This window comes from Aptenodytes forsteri, unplaced genomic scaffold, assembly GCF_000699145.1.
Source record: "Aptenodytes forsteri isolate BGI_AS27 unplaced genomic scaffold, ASM69914v1 Scaffold81, whole genome shotgun sequence".
Classification (NCBI taxonomy): domain Eukaryota; kingdom Metazoa; phylum Chordata; class Aves; order Sphenisciformes; family Spheniscidae; genus Aptenodytes; species Aptenodytes forsteri.
The window spans coordinates 6525430-6546234 of NW_008795259.1; the positions used below are offsets into that span (position 1 = coordinate 6525430).

At 38.1% G+C, this 20805-nt stretch overlaps 1 protein-coding gene across 1 annotated transcript in view; it reads left to right on the top strand.

Moving 5' to 3' along the window:
• The window catches only part of DROSHA (drosha ribonuclease III), a 74784-nt gene extending 59296 nt beyond the window's left edge, over positions 1-15488 (top strand). The window contains exons 25-32 of the mRNA XM_019472044.1: positions 2475-2632; positions 3482-3587; positions 7258-7399; positions 8382-8464; positions 8577-8680; positions 10747-10839; positions 11660-11706; positions 15032-15488. Coding sequence (XP_019327589.1) covers positions 2475-2632; positions 3482-3587; positions 7258-7399; positions 8382-8464; positions 8577-8680; positions 10747-10839; positions 11660-11706; positions 15032-15162 — 864 coding nt within the window. The 3' untranslated portion in view covers positions 15163-15488. The remainder of the gene's footprint in view (positions 1-2474; positions 2633-3481; positions 3588-7257; positions 7400-8381; positions 8465-8576; positions 8681-10746; positions 10840-11659; positions 11707-15031) is intronic.
• The last annotated feature ends 5317 nt before the right edge of the window (positions 15489-20805 follow it).

Sequence of the window (20805 nt, forward strand, 5' to 3'; positions counted from 1 at the left end):
CTCATACAATAAATCTAGTGAGAGATGACATTTTGGCAGCTTCTTTTTCATCTTCTCAAAGGTGGGGGAAAAAGGGTACAAAACCAATCTATGTACGTATTTTGTTAACCTGAAATTAAGACTGAAACCTTAATAGTAGGAAGGCACATTAGTTGAATGGAGTAAGATTCTGATTTTTTTTTTTTTTTTTTTTGGTGGGGTGTGCGCGCGCAATGATAGCATGGTTGTTTCGGTGATTCTAGTAGCTTTAATACCAAGTAAACACTGAAATTATGAAGATGTCTGAAGGCTAATTTATCCTCCATGTATTGGAGGATACAAGCTCACAAGTTCTTAATTTACAAGGCTGGAAGTTGGGAGAATGGTTTCCCAGTCCTTGTTCCCTGACTGAATTCTGGGGGAGACCTAGAGCAAGTCACAGAGCGTCTCTGCACTGTAGCTCCTTGTCTTCACAGCAAACATGGTAGCATTTCCAGGTATGCAGGGGTGCTGGAAGAATAGCTGTATTCAGATTGTCACCCAGTCAGTTAGTAAGGTGTTCAAGATCGTATGAACATCTGAGAGGTTTCTTTTGTCCAACCAAATCTCTGATGTTTTGTGCAGTCAGTTTGACTCCTTTGAAACTTTTTATGAGCACACCCTTCCAGCAGAAGGTCACTTTGAGGCCTCCATCTGAAATGTCTCATATATTTGTACGGATTTTGTAATGGGTACATAGTCAAAATCTTCAGCAACAAATCAGTGTACATGAAGTGTTTTTTACAACCAATTCTCTGTGAGTGTAAATAGAGAAGAGTCTTAATGGGAAGATAAATTTTTGAGATTCAGCACGAGCTATCCTGCATGGTGGCACAAGCTCCCAAGAAAATTCTTCTTACTCTAGATTTCTTTCTTTTCTCTTATTTTAATCTCTTTATCTCTGCTTTCACAAAGAAGACTTGGACTCTGCTTAGAGATTGGAGACAGTATATGCAGCTTATCATTTCTTGCTACTACCTTAACTTGTGTGATGAAAATTTATTTTCTTCCATGTCCCAGAAGCCATCCTAGCTCTCTACTTACCAGTAGGGGAAACACAAGCTGCTCAGGTTGGCCTTTGGGCACAGCTAGCCTGAAAAATGGCATTTTAAAAATTATTAAAAGTCACCATAACAATATGGCAAATGAAATGCCAATTAAAAAAAAAAAAAGCTCTGGGTAAGATATACAGAACTGAAGGCCTGTAACCCTGTTATTTGGCAGTAGTCAAGTCAGCAGAAATAGTGATGAAAAAAAATTAGTGGTCACGTGGATAAATGTGGTCTCTTCAGAAAGAGTCTACAGGTAAAGACAAGTCCTGCCTCACAAATTAATAGGAGATTTTAGAGGAAACAAAAAAGCATGTGATGATGCAGATGATACTGTCTGCTGGGTTTCCTAAGAGGCTGTTGGAAGGGCACTCACGAAAGGCTTTTAAAAATGTGTTTAAAAAAAAGGAAGGAAAAATAAAGCAACCCCAGTGAATACTGTCAGTCCTTACAAGATTTAAAGGAATGGCTGAAACCTCAGAAATGGAGAACAGGAGTGAAATGACCACATCTAACAAGGGATGGAGATCACTGGCAGATTTCCCTAGGGATCTTCGCTGAAGTACAGGCTGTTCGCATCGACAGCATAGGGAAGAGGATGAGCAGTGAGGTGGCACTTTGTTGACAATACCAAATTATTCAGGGTAGCAGGGACAACAGCAGGGTGAAGAATTGCAGTCTCATTGCGAGAATGCAAGAATGACTAACTATGGAGTAAAAAAGCAGATGAAATTCTGTGTAGATAAATATAAAGGACTATGCATGAGGAAGCAAAAAGCAGAAGAAATGCCTAAGCTATTTCCCAGCTCCAGAAAGCCATTTAACAGTGTCACCACATCAAGGACATCAGACAAGAAACTGATAAGAAAAGATACAGACCCAAAGTGATCATTTTAATTTTCTTGTGTTATTGTGCCCTTTTGAATTTCATATACTAAGTATTTAGTCTTGATTTTTGATACTGAAGGAAAGTGGGAGCAATAGATTTGGGTTTTGTCTCATCTTGACATGCTGTCAGTCTGCCAGGCCTATTCTAATAATCTTTGAATCTGTTGCTCAATTGCAAACAATGTGATAATATTAGAAAACTCAGACACGTGCAATTATACATGTTTTGTGAAAATAAGTAGCCCATGCTATCCACACGTAGAGACAAGAACATATAAGCAATGTGTTATAAATGCCTCAACTGTTAAAAAAGCATACATCAGAGCTCATATCTTCTTTGTGTGGTAGTTATCCAAGACAAAAAGCCAGAGGAAACTGGGTTTTCTCAGTTCAGCTTCCCACAGAACGATTTGTTCGCTGTATTCTGTATTCTTTGCCCTTGGTTTACAGAAGGCTTTCTCTTTTAAAGTTCTAAAACAGTGTCAGTTTGTCATTGTTGGCACTTCATTTTATTTACAGCTGCAGGAGTCCAATACTGACAGGCAGCTCATCGAGACCTCTCCAGTTCTTCAAAAGCTTACAGAGTTTGAGGATGCAATTGGAGTCATCTTTACTCATGTTCGGCTTCTAGCACGTGCGTTCACTCTGAGGACAGTAGGCTTTAACCATCTGACTCTGTGAGTACACAGCAAGAGTCCTCATGTTGGTCCTTCTGTTAGTATCCCAGATTGCTTTATTAGTAAATAAGCTCTAGATGTTATATCTATTCTCCAGAAGAGAATAGAGCAGCTATGTTCGCAAGCCCCCATGGCTCAGTATCCCATCTCTGACAGTAGTCGGTATTGGATACCTTAGGAAAGACTATAGAAGATGTTAGAGCGCCATCCCAGTGTTTCTTCTGAGCTTCCTGCATCGTTGATATTTGCACGTCACTCTTGAGAAAGTAGCAAAACATACTTGGAGCTACATTTGGGCAGAGGAAAGAAGTAAAATCATGATCTTTGGTCCAAGTGCAGCCCTTGTGTTCTGTGGTGTGTAGAGCTGCCAGGCCCTGTTTTAAAGCAAACAGTAGAACCATACCAGTGGTTACCCAGTCCAGGATCTCGCATGGGTTTAAACCCCGATCCTTTTATTTCTTGTGAATGGACAGACCTTTATCTCTATTGAAGTTGTTGCATTCATTAGTTCACTTTCTTATAAGAAGTTGCAGGTAGAGACCTTATCCCATTACAAACTTGATGTCAACTGCTCTTCTTCTTCAATTAGTCGCAGATCTGTGATCTAATAATTGTGTTTATATGCAGCTACCCTGATTTGCTTTCTCCCCGAAAGTTGGTGTTACAACAGTAATGAACTGTGTTTTCATCTCACCTGGTTAACGCTGGAAAATTGTCTTAAATGCGTTTGGAAATGAGCGAGGCTTGCTTTCAGAGCACTCCTTATTTTAATTTGTGTGTGCATGCTGGTTTTGTTTTTTCCTCCCTGAGTGCTTATTGATTTTGCTGCATTGGTGTCTCATTTTTCAGAGGCCATAACCAGAGGATGGAATTCCTGGGTGACTCCATAATGCAGTTGGTAGCCACAGAGTATTTATTCATACATTTCCCTGATCATCATGAAGGGCACTTAACGGTGAGACTGCCATCAATCATGCTTCCCGGAAAAGCAAGAGTGGGATGGAGACTGAAATTATGGGAGCAGCTAGTGAATTATTCTGGATTTGATTAATAAAAGAAGGCTCAGCAACCACTGCTCTTAATAAGGCTTTGTTAATTTTAAGTCATGAGCACTGCAATGAATAGGAAATGGTGATTTATGAGCCCAGTGCAATAATCTTTGTTCTGTCTGTGAAATAGATCAATAATTTTAAGGATGTCGGTGATGAAATTGGGAGATAAGACTAGTTCTTTTTTAAAGATGGGTGTCTTAAACCATTTATTTAAATAGGCACATCACATTACTTTTTTTATTCATGACTTCTAGTCTGTTGAACCTGCAACCAGGCAGGGTTATGTTTCCTGATAAGAAGTTTTTACAACCTATTTTAGTCTGGTTTTCCTGTTGTCTTCAATCTGGAGCTCCTGTGGTAGCTTTTGAATTTAATTTTACTATTGTTATAGTCATCTGTTGTTGATTACTGTAGCCTTTCAGCCTCTCTTATCTGGGCTCTGAATGACCCAGTTTGGGGATCTTTGAGCAATTTACAGTACTTTAAACATAGGGTGGTCGTATATGTAGTTTTTTTCCTGATTCATTTAGTACTGAAGCTAGCCAGCTGTGGCTTTATTTGTGAGGAAGAAATTTTCTTAGGCTTACTAGTTTTTTCTTAGTTTTCAAGTCTTGACTAGAATAAAAAAATGTAAGTCAAGTCTTCTAGTTAAAGTTAGTAAGTAGCACTGTAGGTTTCTTAGCTACTCAGATTTTTTCAAATCAATAAAGGGACAGCGATGCTAAGTCTCTAGCAGGCAATGTGTTTTCCAAGAATATGCTTCTTGGGTCTTTTGAGCTAAAGCTGTTTACAAAGAAAAAAAGTACATGCTCTGACTAAAAGTAATTTTAATTTTTCTTCACCAGTTCTTAAGTTTCATTTACATTTGTATGGGTTCTTCTGCACCGTTCGGGAGACAGAGTAGATAAAGCCTGAACTTTTGAAGTAAGAGTTAAAAGGGGAAGAGCCTTGTCATATTAATTCTTCAGGGAAGCAAAAACATAAGGCAGAAATCCAAGACTGGTGGGGTTGTTTTGCTTTGTGGGTGACTTTTAAGAATGTAGGCATCAGCGTTGTTATACTAAGATAAATCTTTCAAGAACTATTTGGCAGGAAGGCTATGAAGTGTTGCTATTAATGGGTGTAAATACTCAGAACAATGATCAGAACATCTCTGTGTTGCTTAATTTAATGATTAGCGAGTTGGCAAGTAGAACAAGTTGCACAGTCCAAGTTTGTAGGGGAAACTACAAAGTTAGAGTGGAATGGATGCTGAAAACACATTAAGTTATGGAGAAGTAGGCAATGCCCAGAATAAAATTTCAACTCTGGGGATGCGCATGCAGTGAAAAAGAAAATTGTCTTAGAATGTTTTTAAATTGGAGGACAAATGAAATGAGACGTGTGAGAAAGGAGACTGATGATGTGGGATCTGAAGAGAAACAGCAAACACTGAGCTCTTTCTCCTGTTATCTGGGAACATACTTAAATTTGAAGTAATAATGGAACATCAGCTGAATGGTGTCTGTAGTGTTGAGGACAATTTTGGTCAAGGATGGGAAGATTCCACTTGACTGTCAATGCAGTGGCTTCCCAGTGTGTAGTGATTACTTGTGGAGAGATGTCTGTAAATTAACTATGTTTAAGAAAAAGAATGTAGTCTTGTCTACATATTTTGAGATATCCAAGTGATCTGCCAAAAAAGAGGATGAAATTTTGTTGGCTGTTGGAAGATACAGCTTCTCCAGTACTGGCTTATGCTACAGTCGTGGGTAGTAGTATGCTGTGTGAAGATGGAAAAAAAAAAAAAATTTGTTTTTAATTAGAGTTAAGCTCCAGTTAAGCATCTATCACACGTTACAGCATCTGCAATGATGCAGGCTGTGTGTTGCCAGCGTGGAGACAGCTCTAAAAAAGTTGCTGGGAAGGCACAGGTACCATGTCTTCCCCGTATCATTAAGGGGAATTGAGTTTCTTGCTAGATCACATTTGTAGAGGAGGCAAATTATAATACGGAGCAAGCTGATAACCACAGTGCTAGAAGGATAACTGGTTTTTTTTCCACCTCTAATTCACTGTGTAGTGTATATGTTGCTCTTTGGTTTATGATCCTACTAATCATGATTACGGGTCCCATCAAAATAAGTACTCTGCAAGCACGGCAAAAGAGATTCTTCTTCTCCCATTACAAGAAACAGATTTTTGTCACATGATACTGCACTTCTGTCTCGTAGGTTGCATATTGTACTTAGGATTTTGTTGGGGGAAGTATTGTTTATTTATCTTAAGGACATAAAGGGGAAGAATTTTGGAAAGGAACAAGTAGAAGATGAGTTTAAGCAGAGGTTAGGGAGGCAGGTAATAATCCTATCTGCAGTCTGCCTAGTTTATGAAGATCAAGTTGTGAGTATCTGCTTCATACATCATTGCCAAACAAATTATGAACATACTGTTCTTTATTTATCTGTTGGCAGAGATGAAGTATCAAGTGCAGCAAATAAATCTTGATTTTCATAAGCTCAGTTGACATGCTGGAGCCAGGTAGCATATAACTTGGATCTAATAAGCTGAGCAAATGTGACATGGAAGACAAAGAGAGAAAAAATACGTATGCAGCTTCTCAACTCTAGGTTACATATAAACAGTGGAAAAGAGAGACATTCTTTCCCTCCCACCCACACCTCCCATAATATCCCTAACTTCTTAAATTAATGCTGTTTTATTTAAAGCAGAAAAGCAAACAAACACGAAAAAAGCTCACCTTAACCAGGGGTTCAGAAAATTGTATGAAACCCTAAAATTCAAAAATACTCCTTTAAGCTGTATGAGATTGTATCTTTGGCAGAGCTCTATGTTTATTTAAGCAATCTGCCTAGAGCCTGAGTTAAGCACTTCAGGGAACTCTGCTGGAGAACCAGGTGTCCTGGACATTGTCATACACTGAAAATGTTAGAGCCGGATCTTTGTCAGGGGTGCATCGGCACAGCTATACTGCATTCAGTAGAGCAAAGAGTACATACAGGCTCTCCAGCTATGCATTTTCTTCTCTGGCCAAATGAATGGAGCAGCTTCCTCATCTGCGAAACACTAGACTGTCTTGCTTTAATGTTCATTTGTTTTGATTACTGCCTATTTATTTCTTACTTGGTGGACACTGGGGACTGCTCTACAGACTCCAGAATACTGTATGTTTATACTTAATGTGGAAAAATGTATATAACTGCGTATTACATAAACTGGAAAAATGCAGATTAGCTAAAAAAGTACAGGACTGATGAAAAGATGGTATATGATTGCGAAGAAGCTCACAAACAAGCATTTTAAATGCAAGACATATCTACAGAAGTAATGTGTCCATAGAATAAATAAAATTTGGTGAGAAGAATTGAAACAGAAGGAAAAATCAGCAGTAGAAAGAATGAGTGTGTGTGTGTTTATGTAAATCATTTGAGGTGTGCTGAAACAAAATGTCAATAAACTGAGACAAGTGAGAGGCTACAAGGATAAAAGTAACTTTTTTCCCCAGCTCTCCTTACCTTTTATAGTTTGGCATTGCTAATTGTTACCATGGAGTGGAACTTCTTTCTGTTGCAGCTGTTGAGAAGTTCTTTGGTGAACAACAGAACACAGGCCAAAGTGGCAGAAGAGCTGGGTATGCAAGAATTTGCCATCACTAATGACAAGACAAAAAGACCTGTAGCTCTTCGCACTAAGACTTTGGCTGATCTCTTGGAATGTGAGTTCATTTGGTTATAACAGCTTAGTACTTATGCAGCTTCTTTTTCTTCGGGGCTTGTTTAAGAAAGCCATTAGAAATCCCCCAAATCACTATTAAAAATGTATGTTCAGGTTTTCAAATGAATTATGCCTATACCTCTGAAAGCCAGATTATTGAACACTAGCATACATTTTTGAAGTCTGTATGAAAGCATGAAGGAGGTGTAATTGCAGATACAGATACAAAGTTGTAGGCTTAGAAATTGAGGGTTCATGATGGCCAGGTCAAAAGCATGTCTAGAAAATTAAAGCTTGTATTCTGAGTTGAGCTATTTAACAGCAGTTTCAATGTTTCATTAATATGTTCTTGTCACTATTGGAAGATAAAGTAGTTCCTTCAGCAGGTGAATGTTTCTGTGGTTCATCTGACTGCATTTTGGGAGGTTTCAAAATGTTCATTCCACAAGAGGGAAAGCTATGTTGAAATTAAATTATTTTTAGCCTATTTATGAAAGTTTGTGCTACCTTCTTTCCAAAGAAAGTGGGAACAGTGATAAATGTTCTGCAAAGAAAGTTAATCTGTATCTTGTATATTTTGGTGTATTTTGTGAGCCATTCCAACCCCTTGGCTTTTGCCAAATCCTCTTAGCAAATGGAAATTGCACACAAACAGGAGTGATTTATATCTAATACTTTTTTATGGTACCCAGTAGTGATTTATTTGTAAGTATCCATGGTCTCCTGGTTAAAATGTGAGATTAGGAGCTGAGTGTTGTTTCTAGCTCTTTAAATGACTAAGTGGATTTGGGTAAGTCACTTAATCTCTTGGTCAACTCTATTTTTTTCCTGTGTGTGTAGGATAATAATACCCTCATCAGATCACTGCTGTGAAACATAATTGAATGTGGCTTTAGAGTACTCAGAGATACTTGTTTCTAAAACTGCAAGCCATTAACGTTCTCCTTGGATGAGTGACAGCCGTTTTTTTTTTTTTCCCCCAGCCTTTATTGCTGCCCTGTACATTGATAAAGATTTGGAATACGTTCACACTTTCATGAACGTATGCTTTTTTCCACGGCTAAAGGTAAGACCAGTCAGGTTCCTACTTTCCTGCCACTGTGTTTTACACATTATTGTGTTTTGGACTCTTATCACAATCTTTCAATCATAAAAGCATCCTTGTGAACTTCTTACAGGAGTTTATTTTAAATCAAGATTGGAATGATCCTAAATCTCAGCTTCAGCAGTGCTGCTTGACTCTCAGGACAGAAGGAAAAGAGCCAGACATTCCTCTTTACAAGTAAGAACTGGCATCTTATGGATACAAGCTAGCTATCAGTCTTTCTTGTATATGGAGAAAGATGTGATAGTCGCCCTGCGTTTTTCCCATAGTTTGGTTTTATTGTAGTTATCCAAGCCCTCCAGTCTCTCTTTGTCTGAAGATGGAAAATGTTGAACCAATGTTTTCCAGGCTTTAGGTATTTTAAGCCATTACAAGGAAGAATTAGTAAGCATTTTACCTTGTACAGTTTGAAAGGAAAATATATTTTTTATGTTCGAATGGAGTATTTCATTGGCATCATTCTATATTTGTTCTTCTTTTAATGTAAGGAATGGCAGTATTTTAAATTAAATTAATGGAATAATGGCTGTTTGGATATGAAGTCAAGATACCTCCATTCTATTTTCAGTCATAGTATGAAGTTTCTCTACACTCTACATTATTATGCAAACATAATAAATGTCTTGTGTTACACATCCTGATTGTAGGCTCTGTTTCTAATCCACAGAGTCAGGCACTGAAGGGCAACACAAGTTTTGGACATTTTCGCTGCTCAATTCAGCCCACGTATGTCCTCCTGTTTAGTGATAGAAGAGGTCAGGGCAGTTAACCTCTTAATTTTTACACCTCAGTTAGATACCTGAAGCTGGCTGGGATGGATCTCCCTTCTCTCCTTCAGTTGTAAAACAGCATAATAGCTGCTCCAAAGAGGCAGTAATAAACTTCAGATTGTATATTGCATCCGTATCCATTCAATTAATGTAGGGAGGAGTGCAGTGTTAGCCCCTAAAATAAGAGATAAAACCTATGGAAGTTCAAGGCTTATGTTGTTGGGGTTATTATATCAAAAAGGTATGAAGAATGAAAGTCTAAGTGCATTTGTCACATTTACTGAAGTAAAGTTTTCAATTAAATGTTGCAGTTCAGTTATAGTGACAAACAGGGCACATCAGAAATATGATCGCTTTAACACTGCAACTAATGCTCTGCAAATCTGACTCCTCAGTGTCTCTGTATGAGGGCTTACAGCTTTGTCTCGAGTGAGGGAGATGAATACAAAAGAAACAATTCCTGATTCTTGTAAAATCCACTGACTATCAAGTACCAAATGTTTGTTTTGTTTTGTTGTGATGATAAATTGATTTTTATAGTACAGCTTAGATCTAGTAATATGCTGTTATCTTCCTATTATCTTGTTAAATTCCTTTTCTTGGGGTTATCTGTTTCACTGCAGTCAGTACTATTGCTTTTAAATTTGGGGTGGGTTTTATTTGCTCTTGTCACAGCACTCAGAGACAGAGTACTATAGTTAGATACTTTAAAAATTGATGTGAAATTGGTGCTCCTTCCAAAAAGAAACAAGGTAGTGGACAGAACTCAAGCTAACAGTCGGGAGAGATTTGGGACAGCAGGAAGAAACAACAGAAGGAGCAATTCATTGCATGTCTAGGGAATTATCTTTTTTTCCCCTTTAGATGGTTGTTGATGCATGTCCTAGACTTGAGCTCAAATGGAAAGTTTGTTTTGTGACAAACTGTAACTTTTCAAAGCTGATGGAAAATTTATTTGTACTGTGATAATTCAGTATGTAGAGAGCTACCGTGTCCAATATAAAGTCCTTTTTAAAACCTTGTTAACTGCACAGCTCTCAGGGACTAAAATTTTAGTGCACACAATAATCATATTTGTGTGATTATTTGCAATTGCACAGCTATGCACAATTTGTATGACTTTATTACAAGTGTTTTCACAGTGTTTAAGCACTTTGTGTTATAGTTTGCGTTTTTGCTTATAGGTTAAAGTTTTAATTTTCATATGGTGCTCCTGAGTGAACCTGGAGGAATAAATATAACCAATATAAACAAGGTGCATTTTATGTAAATTTCTCCTTTGTATTGCGCACCATACTAGTAATCTCTGGGTTAATGTGATTTATATAGGCATCTTTCAACCCTTGCTCCATGCTTTGCACTAATTCCACTATATATATTGACCAGACTGAAAGCTTGGTGATGTATGTGCCACAAACAGATTCTGGTTTTTAATACTTCCTGCTTGAATAAATCATATCTTTCTTATTTCAGGACTTTGCAGACAGTGGGACCGTCTCATGCCAGGACATACACAGTAGCTGTTTACTTCAAAGGGGAACGAATAGGATGTGGTAAAGGCCCAAGGTATAGTGAAAAATAAATCACATGGTGTTAAAGTTTGAGTGTGGGAGTGTCCAAAATGACTAGCCATGGAGATAGACAAGTGTGTGGTTGGCCTTAGAAAAGGAAAGCTATAGAGCCTTCTTCAAGCTATTCTGAGTTTCTGCCTCAGGAATACCTGAAGGGTTCGACATCTGTATAACTTTGGGTCTTAAGCTTTTTTGGTGAACTTGCCTACAAGGTGGCTAACAATGGTAACCCATTTGTGGCTCTCTGACTAGAAAGTGCAGAACAGCTTCCAGGAAATAGTGACTTTATCTTTGGCTTTGCTACTGCATTACTGTCCAACTTAACCTGGCAAGTTAAGGGTGCAAGGCTCTCAGTTTTGGGTTTTTTTTCTCTGATGTTATTACTTCTAGGCATTTTAGAATGGTTTCTAAAGTTGCAAAGACTTCAACCATGAACCCCAAAGACCTCGTCTTATTTTCTGCTACCAAATCTGGTGGTGGTTATAAAAATATCATTGATTTTGTAGTGTTCACACCTCTGTGATTTTGTTCCTTTTTCTCTCTCAAGTAAAAGCAAATACTTCAGTGAAGAATGGACCTGAATATTCTGTTAGTGTTATTGATCTAAGTTTAAAAACATTCTACTGGAACTGTAGTGCTGTTGCTCACATATTTATGGAAAGGTTGACATATCATACACTCTGGGAATTACTAGCTACTGGTTATCCAAAGAGTTTTATTACAAAAGAGTAGCTAGTGTTCCACTTTGTCAGAAACTTTAGTTTATTCTGTACAACTTAGATCTCATGTAACATGTTTTTGTTTGGCTTTCACAGTATTCAGCAAGCAGAAATGGGAGCTGCAATGGACGCACTTGAAAAATGTAAGATATTTGGGCAACAAAGGAAATAATTTATAGTTTACATCCTTGGTCTTTAGTGAGGTGAGGTGCAGGTTTTGTGGGGGATAAGATTTGAACAGAATGTCTATGCTGAATGCTGTCAGCTTCTGAGTAGCAGGTTTTCCTTTTAGTCCTTTCAAGACAATTTTGTAATAGGCGAATTTAATATGATACCAACAGGTATTTTTAAAAGGGAGTTGATCAGCTACAGAGGTCGCAACTTGGAACCCTGTGCAGTGAAGTCTCATTGAGATTTTCCATGCTTAAATATGCAGTGGGATAAGACTGCTTAGTCTCTGACGGTGTGGTTGTCTCATCCTCTAATTTAGGGGAGGAGGAAAATTACTTTTCAGTTGCCAATTTAGAAAATAAAATTTGATCTCAGATTATACAGTAGACTAGGTTAAAATCTAACAGGCACATCCCCAACAAATGTAAGTCAATATTTATCTGTTAAGAACAGCTTATATCAGCTGAGGATCCAGTGATCTGTGTATGCATCTCTCAAAATTATGCACAGGATAGCCAGCATGGGAGCAGTCCTTCATTGCAATGGAGTCTCACATACGAAAGGAATGAGTGTATGCAAACATCTTACATGGAAGAACTTTGGCCACTTGAGTTAAAGTGCCAGATGTGGACGTTCTGTAGGCAAATAGATTACATGCATTTTGTACAGCAGAAGCTCTCTGTTCAGAAGAACATGGGGAGGTACATTTTTTGCATTTGATTCAAAGAAAAGTCATGCCGTTCCTCAGATGCCAAAGGTTTTTAATCTGTTATCTCTGCATGTGGAAATCCCAGGGCTTAAAAATTTCAGAAGACAATGAATCCCTGTAATTCAGAATCTTTTTTATATCCATCTGCTAGGCATATACTCCTGACTACCAGTAAATTTGACAAGTGGAAAAATGTAACTTCCCTTCTTCAGTGAATATCTACAAAATGTTACTGAAGTTTTCTTTGAGTGTGTTTTCTTGTGACAGTGTCGCCACTCAGAGAGCTGTGAGCTTCATCTCCTATCAGTCCAAGGACTTCACAGCTCTTTTCTGACATATGTATTTGTTTGAATACCATAGACCTCTAGAGGTCTCTACTCCAACCGCCCTTCGAAACAGAGCCAATTTTCAAGTTAGGTTGTGTTTCTCAGTGCCTTGCCAGTCAAGTTTTGATTATCTTTAGGGATGGAGGCTCTACAGCCCCTATGGGCACCTGTTCTAGTATGTATGTATTTGTGGAGTGGAGGTTGGTTTGTTGTTGGGTTTTTTTAATGCATAAGTTGTTAACTTCAACTAATTTTCATGTACCTGTTTATATATATGATAACCATGATGAGTTTATTACATAAATTTCCTTCTCAACGTATTAAATGGATTATAAACAAACAGGTTGCTACCAGGTTGAGTTCTTCAGAGTTCTTAAAGAATCACGTTACAGGCACAGTGCTGAAAATCCGATTTTCATTTTATGGTGCACATGAGCAACAAAATATCCCAGAACTCCATTAAACAAAGCACTAGTGTTTTTAAAAACAGCAGCAATTTAAAAACAATTTGCTTTTGTTTAGATTGCTTTCTGGTTTAAATAAATATACCCTCTTATGCCTGAGTTGTAAATAACTGATGAATAAACCTTTTATTCCTGTAGTATATAATAAAAGGCACAAATTTCACCGGCCAATAAAACAAAGCAGTAGAAAGTCATTCTGCTCTACCACAAACTCCTGCAGATTACGTGGCTTCTGCACTGTGTTCTCTAGCTGAACAAATCTGTGCTGCCTGGGACCCAGAAAGAGGAGGAAAACGCTTGGTGCCAAGGGACTCCTCCCTGAGGAGCCTCAGCTGAATTCTCTCTTGGCAGCCAACTAGACAGAGAGCAGTCCTTTGCTGAGACATCTCCCAGATTTTTTTATGGCTTTAAAGGTCAGTGTAGTAACCTTTTGCGTTCATCTCGGATGCAGATAGGTAGCCAGTGCTGATCCCAGAACTCTGTGCGATCCCAGCAGGATTTACTGCCAGCTGCAGACTGCCACGTACTCTACCACCCCTTCATTTTCTGACCGGCTGGAGGGTGCAGGTCGCTGCAGCACAGAGCACAGATGAATGTCAGTACCCTGGTCATGCAGAAAACGTCATATTCTGTCAGCTGTGTACTAAATTGAGTGCAATTATATACGCTGGTTTTACAGTCTCAGTTCTAACTAGCGTACATACGTACCAGCTGATGGACAAATGTCTGAAATCAGAAGCATCTGTCCCCCTAGCTATTTCTCCACCACCTCAGCCTTGTCTAGTCTGTTTTAGCCAGTCTTCACTCATCCACGCTCTTAGACTACGCTAAGGCTGTAGTCTGGTACATAGCCAAGCATTATTTTTTTCAGGAACAGATTTTACTGCATTCCATTTTGCTACACTATTATTTTCCCATTAGGAACCCTGCCATAATGTGGGGCATCTAGTGGGTTCTGCATGGTCTAAAATAATAATGGAAACATCTGTACAATGCTTGGAACCAGTGGTTCATACTTTTCGGAGTGAGAACAAGACAAAAAACCCTGACAGCATTGACAGTAGTCTCACATTCGTTTTTCAGTATCGACCACCTGTTGCTAAGGGAACAGAATGTAAAATCCAGGTAATACCTGGCCATGTTGCTATACCAGGATTTTATATTTTATTTTTGTGAGTTTATTATATTTGGCAGTGCTTTATAGCAGGAGAAACAGATGTGGAAATCATAAGGAAACCAAAGTGTTATGACACACAGCTCTGGTTTACTATGGATTACTAGAAATAAATGAGTAAAAATGGTAATAACATTATTTCCCCCTACCCCTAATCTCATAAAAGTTTAAACAAAAAAAAAAGAAACATCTGTACAATGCTTGGAACCAGTGGTTCATACTTTTCGGAGTGAGAACAAGACAAAAAACCCTGACAGCATTGACAGTAGTCTCACATTCGTTTTTCAGTATCGACCACCTGTTGCTAAGGGAACAGAATGTAAAATCCAGGTAATACCTGGCCATGTTGCTATACCAGGATTTTATATTTTATTTTTGTGAGTTTATTATATTTGGCAGTGCTTTATAGCAGGAGAAACAGATGTGGAAATCATAAGGAAACCAAAGTGTTATGACACACAGCTCTGGTTTACTATGGATTACTAGAAATAAATGAGTAAAAATGGTAATAACATTATTTCCCCCTACCCCTAATCTCATAAAAGTTTAAAAAAAAAAAAAAGAGCTGAGGCTTTCTGTGTTACCAGTTTGTTTATTAATGTAAAATATTTTTCCTTGTGTCAGATAACTTTCCCCAGATGGCCCATCAGAAACGGTTCATTGAACGGAAGTACAGACAAGAGTTGAAAGAAATGAGGTGGGAAAGAGAGCATCAAGAGAGAGAGCCAGATGAGACTGAAGAAGCAAGGAAATAAAAGGAGGGCACAGAAGCAGTGGCATATTTACTTAATAACTCTGTGGCCTATGGAGATCTAACCTAGTTTCTTGCAGATGATGAATGAAGAGTGCCTGTTGATACCAAATAGAAAATCATAATCTCTTCTTAAAAAAGTGTGTGTATATATAGTATTTCTTTAGTTTGGTTTTAAGTGCAAAGTTCATTTGGCTTTTTAATGAGATTTGTTTTTAAATCCTTTTAATTTTTATGAAAAGTCGTGGGATTATTTTTGTTATTTTTACTGTCTTGTATGAAGTAATAAAGTATTAATTTCAAAAGCCTGTAGGAGGAAAAGCTGTTTAACGACTGTCTCCTGTGTCCAAATGCTCTTTTGTCAGTGACCAGCAAAGTTACTGCATGAACTCCGCTGTGGAGGAGGAAAGTATTATGAGAAACTTATTCAGCAGAGCACTTAAGCATGTACCCGACTTCAGTTTTGCAGCTAAATGTACTTCTTGACTCTGCTAAACCAGCGCCATAAACTTCAGGTCCTTTTGCAGAAACTGGTACAGTAATTTAAGCAAAGGAGATACTTGGTTTTGTTTTAAACAGTGGATTCCACATCTGGAATGTGACACAGGTGTGTGTGGAAGGTTGGGGGGGGTTGTCTTAAATCAGTATTATAAAACTCTAAGAAAAAGAAAAAAGGGTAATTATGAAGCGAGAGAATGACAACTTTTTTCATAGAGAATGTATTGAGTTTACATTTACAAGTTTAGTTTCATTCTCAACTTTTTGCTCTATCAAACTGGTATCTACTTTAATTGATTTCTTTCTCCGGAAGATACCAGTGTGACCATAGTAATCAAATGGTGTATTAGAAACTCCACACAGGTGCTGTTCCGGGTAGGTTCGTTGAAAACTGGTTGTATGCAAAGGAGGGTGGAATTTGTCCCCAAGGTGTAGTTCAAAGGTGGCGTACAGTTTTAAGTCACCCAGTTTCCTTGATTCTTGGTGTCTTGTGGCTTGTATTAGACAGACAGATGTTTCTTCTATAAAGGCTCTGAATGGTACCAGAAGTGGAACATCCATTGTGTCTGTTGGTGGTTTTACCCCACTGACTACCAGCTTCATTGTAGATGTTGGTGTGTTGTTCGTACTTTTAATTTGCTCGCTTCAAGCCATTCATTTTCGTTATGCTGATTTCTGAGTTAAAACAGTCCCTTAGTACATATTGTGTAGTCATTTCTCTATCTTTCTTTTCTGATAAGTGAAACAGATACAACTCTTATTTTCCTTAACTGCGCATTTTCTTCCTGCTTCAGATCCTTTTTGTGAGTTATTTATGCATCTTTTCTGATGCAAGTAACACAGATGTATGTGATAAGATACTAGCCAGCTTCGTGAGTGTGGATGCACGAGTCTGGCCCAAAGAATTCATAGAGATTCCTGAAAGAAAACTTTTGCCCCGTGGCCACACTACGCTGAGCAATTAATTCAGCGGTTGTCTGAAGCACCTTTCTGTAGGTGTGTGATGGGTATCCATGAAAGCACTTTATTGCAGGTGCCAAAGTAGACACAAGTGTAGCTGAAAAGTTCAGACTACCCAAATGCCTTCCCGAAGTTTCACTTCTGAGCTAATCAATATGTGTATTTTCATAAACACATTTTTGTGCACGTGCAATGCGAGATGCACTTAAATGTCTTTTTTGTAAAACTTGACCCCACAGCACTACCTCACTTCTTCTAGCTTCTATGATTGCCTTTTCTTAATGGATTGATGCTTTAAATCCATTCCAGAGGATGAGAGAGAAGAAAACAACAAACACATTCTGTAATTTAGAGAGTGATAATAAACCATTAAAAAATAAAGGCGGGGATAAAAACAACAAGACAAAGGCAAGGAGCTGCTCTCTGCTGGATGCTGCTGTTCTTTGACTTTTGAGAAGTGATTGTAACTCCTTATGGCTTCAGCCTGTAAATGAAAAGCTGAAATGCCTCTGAACAGCAGCAGGCTTGAAAAACAAGCAGGAACAACTCCCCTGCCCTCAAGTCTTTTGTATTTCAAATTCTTTTGTAGAATTGCCCATCTGCTTCTAGCAGTGAGTTGAAATGGTGCATTGGTAGAAGGTTAAGGGTAATTGTGTACACCATTATTTTATCTTTCCCTCTTAACTGTGACCACATTAATGTGTTTAACAAGTAGAAGGTGCAGTGGCTTCATTTTCAGTTGTATGGTTGCTTTGCAAATTTCTCTCATCGTATCTGATATCACCAGGGTACCCCGGTGGAATTGTTAGCTCATATACATCATATACAATTGTTAGCTCCTATACATCATTTCACTTTTCAGCTGTAAGAAGACTGTGAGCTTATTCATAAACATTTGCATAAAAATAGATTGAATTTATCAGATATACTGTTTGGGGGGAGGAACCCAGAACTGTTCTCTTTCCTTCTTTGACCCAGAAATTGCTTGAAAACAAACAAACTTTTAAAACGATTTCTGCATTCCATTACTACAGTAGATGATAACCATTTTTTCATGAGTGGGCTATTTTCCCTTTTTTCACTGTATAAGCACGGGCTAGGAAGATTGCCTGAAGAATTGTGTTTTTCTTGTCTTGAGGGCAGAAAACAAAAGGTAAAGAAATTCACGTTTCCTTTCTCTATGTCAGAACCACAGTGTCTTTCTGTATACGCACTGTCTAAAAACAGTGGCTGTGAATGTTTCTGATAATTTAAGGAGATGCATAGAATGTGTAATGTGGGCACAGTCCTTTATAACACACACTAAGGAGAGAAAGTTGTTTAAGTTGCCTTAAATTTGGGAAAAATTATTATTGAGCTCATGTTAATCAGTGGGACAGCTGTATTCTATAACTAGGCAACTTTGGCTGCTTTTTTGGAAATGTGGAGGTGTCTCTTACTTATTGATAAAGTAAGGTCCTTTTTTTGATTGTTCCAGAGCCTGATCTGTTCTGATCTAGAGGTTCTCATGCAAGATCTGTTGACTTGATTTGGGTACAAGTAGATGAACAAAGAAGACAACAGATCTGTGTGGATCCAGCAGATCCTGTGAAAGCACATCTATCTTTCTTTCTTTTTTCTTTTTTTTTTTTTAATGTGCATCTGTACAGAGCATTGAATAGAATTGTAGCTCATTTGATTAGGAATTTTAATTGAATTTACATAAAATTCACCGTTGTTATTTGCAGAGCCTAAGTTTGCTTTGTAAGATTCCAGTTTCTGTAAGATTATTTAACAGTGATACTGAGAGAACCTTGGTCTCTACGACTGTTATAAACATTGTTACTAATAAAATTTTCCAGAAAAGACTTCAGGCATAGTTGTTACTTGCTAGAACAATTTGGAAAGATCAAAAGGTTAATCCTGATCATCTCTCTCTCTACTTCAAAGACTGTGATTATACAGGCTACGTGTTTAAATGAAGTAAGCGGTTCACTTTTAAAACGTTTGTGTTTGGTAGAAGCTTGTGATGCCCTGTAAGAGTTTAGGGAGTTGATCATCTACATTGTACCATTGTGCATTGTCTCTGGTGGGGATGGTATTGTGATAGAAATTTCTGTGACCCATACATCCCACTCTGCTTCTCCCCTCTCCTCCCCCCCCCCCCCCCTTGTGTGGATAGCAGATTCTTTGAAAGCCCATCTTCCTTTTTTTCTTTTTTTTTTTTTTTTTTTTTAATGTGCATCTGTACAGAGCATTGAATAGAATTGTAGCTCATTTGATTAGGAATTTTAATTGAATTTACATAAAATTCACCGTTGTTATTTGCAGAGCCTAAGTTTGCTTTGTAAGATTCCAGTTTCTGTAAGATTATTTAACAGTGATACTGAGAGAACCTTGGTCTCTACGACTGTTATAAACATTGTTACTAATAAAATTGTGCATCTGTACAGAGCATTGAATAGAATTGTAGCTCATTTGATTAGGAATTTTAATTGAATTTACATAAAATTCACCGTTGTTATTTGCAGAGCCTAAGTTTGCTTTGTAAGATTCCAGTTTCTGTAAGATTATTTAACAGTGATACTGAGAGAACCTTGGTCTCTACGACTGTTATAAACATTGTTACTAATAAAATTTTCCAGAAAAGACTTCAGGCATAGTTGTTACTTGCTAGAACAATTTGGAAAGATCAAAAGGTTAATCCTGATCATCTCTCTCTCTACTTCAAAGACTGTGATTATACAGGCTACGTGTTTAAATGAAGTAAGCGGTTCACTTTTAAAACGTTTGTGTTTGGTAGAAGCTTGTGATGCCCTGTAAGAGTTTAGGGAGTTGATCATCTACATTGTACCATTGTGCATTGTCTCTGGTGGGGATGGTATTGTGATAGAAATTTCTGTGACCCATACATCCCACTCTGCTTCTCCCCACTCCTCCCCCCCCCCCCCCCCCCCCCCCCAGGTTATGTATTTGTCATTGAGCATTTGAAATAGTTTTGCCTGAATGGGGAAGAATAACCAGGAAGTGGTTCCTGTTTTGTTCCTTGAAGCGTAGTGAAAACTTGCAGTTGAAGAGTGCTCTGCTGTCTTCTGTTCCCTGCAGGTCTAAATGTTTATCTCTTGGAATAACTGGCATCTTACTGTGAATAGGCTCAGAAAGAGATGTGACATGTCCCATCGTTGGTTACTGGTAATTGTTCTTCGCCAGTAAGCCGTGGTGTCCAGGGACAGATGTTCTGGATTCTGCTGTCTGTTCTTTCATTCATAGTTAAGCAAATATGGAGAATAACCTGGAAAGCAGCTGCAAAATAAACTGGTGGCTGCATAATGAACTTACGTTTACTTATTAAACTAACAAAAAAAATTTGCCATAACAATATGGTAGGTGGAGCAGGGAATCACATCTCTCGTCTGTCATGGACACATCTCAATACCATTTATTCTTATTGCAGAGCTGCTCATTGGACCATCTACCACTGAAAAATAGGTTAACTCCTTGTATTTTGAGGACATAATTTATCTTTGTATGAAGACACTGATTAAAATGGATTGCAGATCTGGAGGTGTACTGGTCACTTCAAATTATAGGCAAGGTGGAGATTTTTATTTTGGTGAGAATGGCCTTTTAAAAATATTTCATTACTTTCTTTCCTCATATTCTGATGTATTTTGTGCTCCCAGCTTGAGTTACAGATGGTGTGTTTCTTAGCAAGTTGTTCATGTTTATGGACATACTATGTCTACCTAGCAATGAAATGCTAGGTAAGACCATCCATTGCATCTCCTTAGTGTTTCTCTGGATTCCTCTTTTAAAGCAATTCTCTGTAGAAGGAAATAAGGGTCAATGACTTTGCACTGGTCTTGTTCTGTTTTCTTTACTTTCTTCTCTTCATGGTAGCCTTCATTGCTGTTGCAGTGAGTTGCTTGGCTAGAGCGAATCTCTGAAGCTCGCAGAAGAGAAGACGATCTGTCGTGGTTTAACTTCAGTCGGCACCTACGCCCCACGCAGCCGCTCGCTCACTCCCACCCACCCGGTGGGATGGGGGAGAGAATTGGAAGAGCACAAGTTAGAAAAACTCGCGGGTTGAGATAAAAACAGTTTAATAATTGAAATAAAATGATAATAATAATAATATGATAATAATAATAATACTACACAAAGCAAGTGATGCACAGTACAATTGCTCACCACCCGCCGACCGATGCCC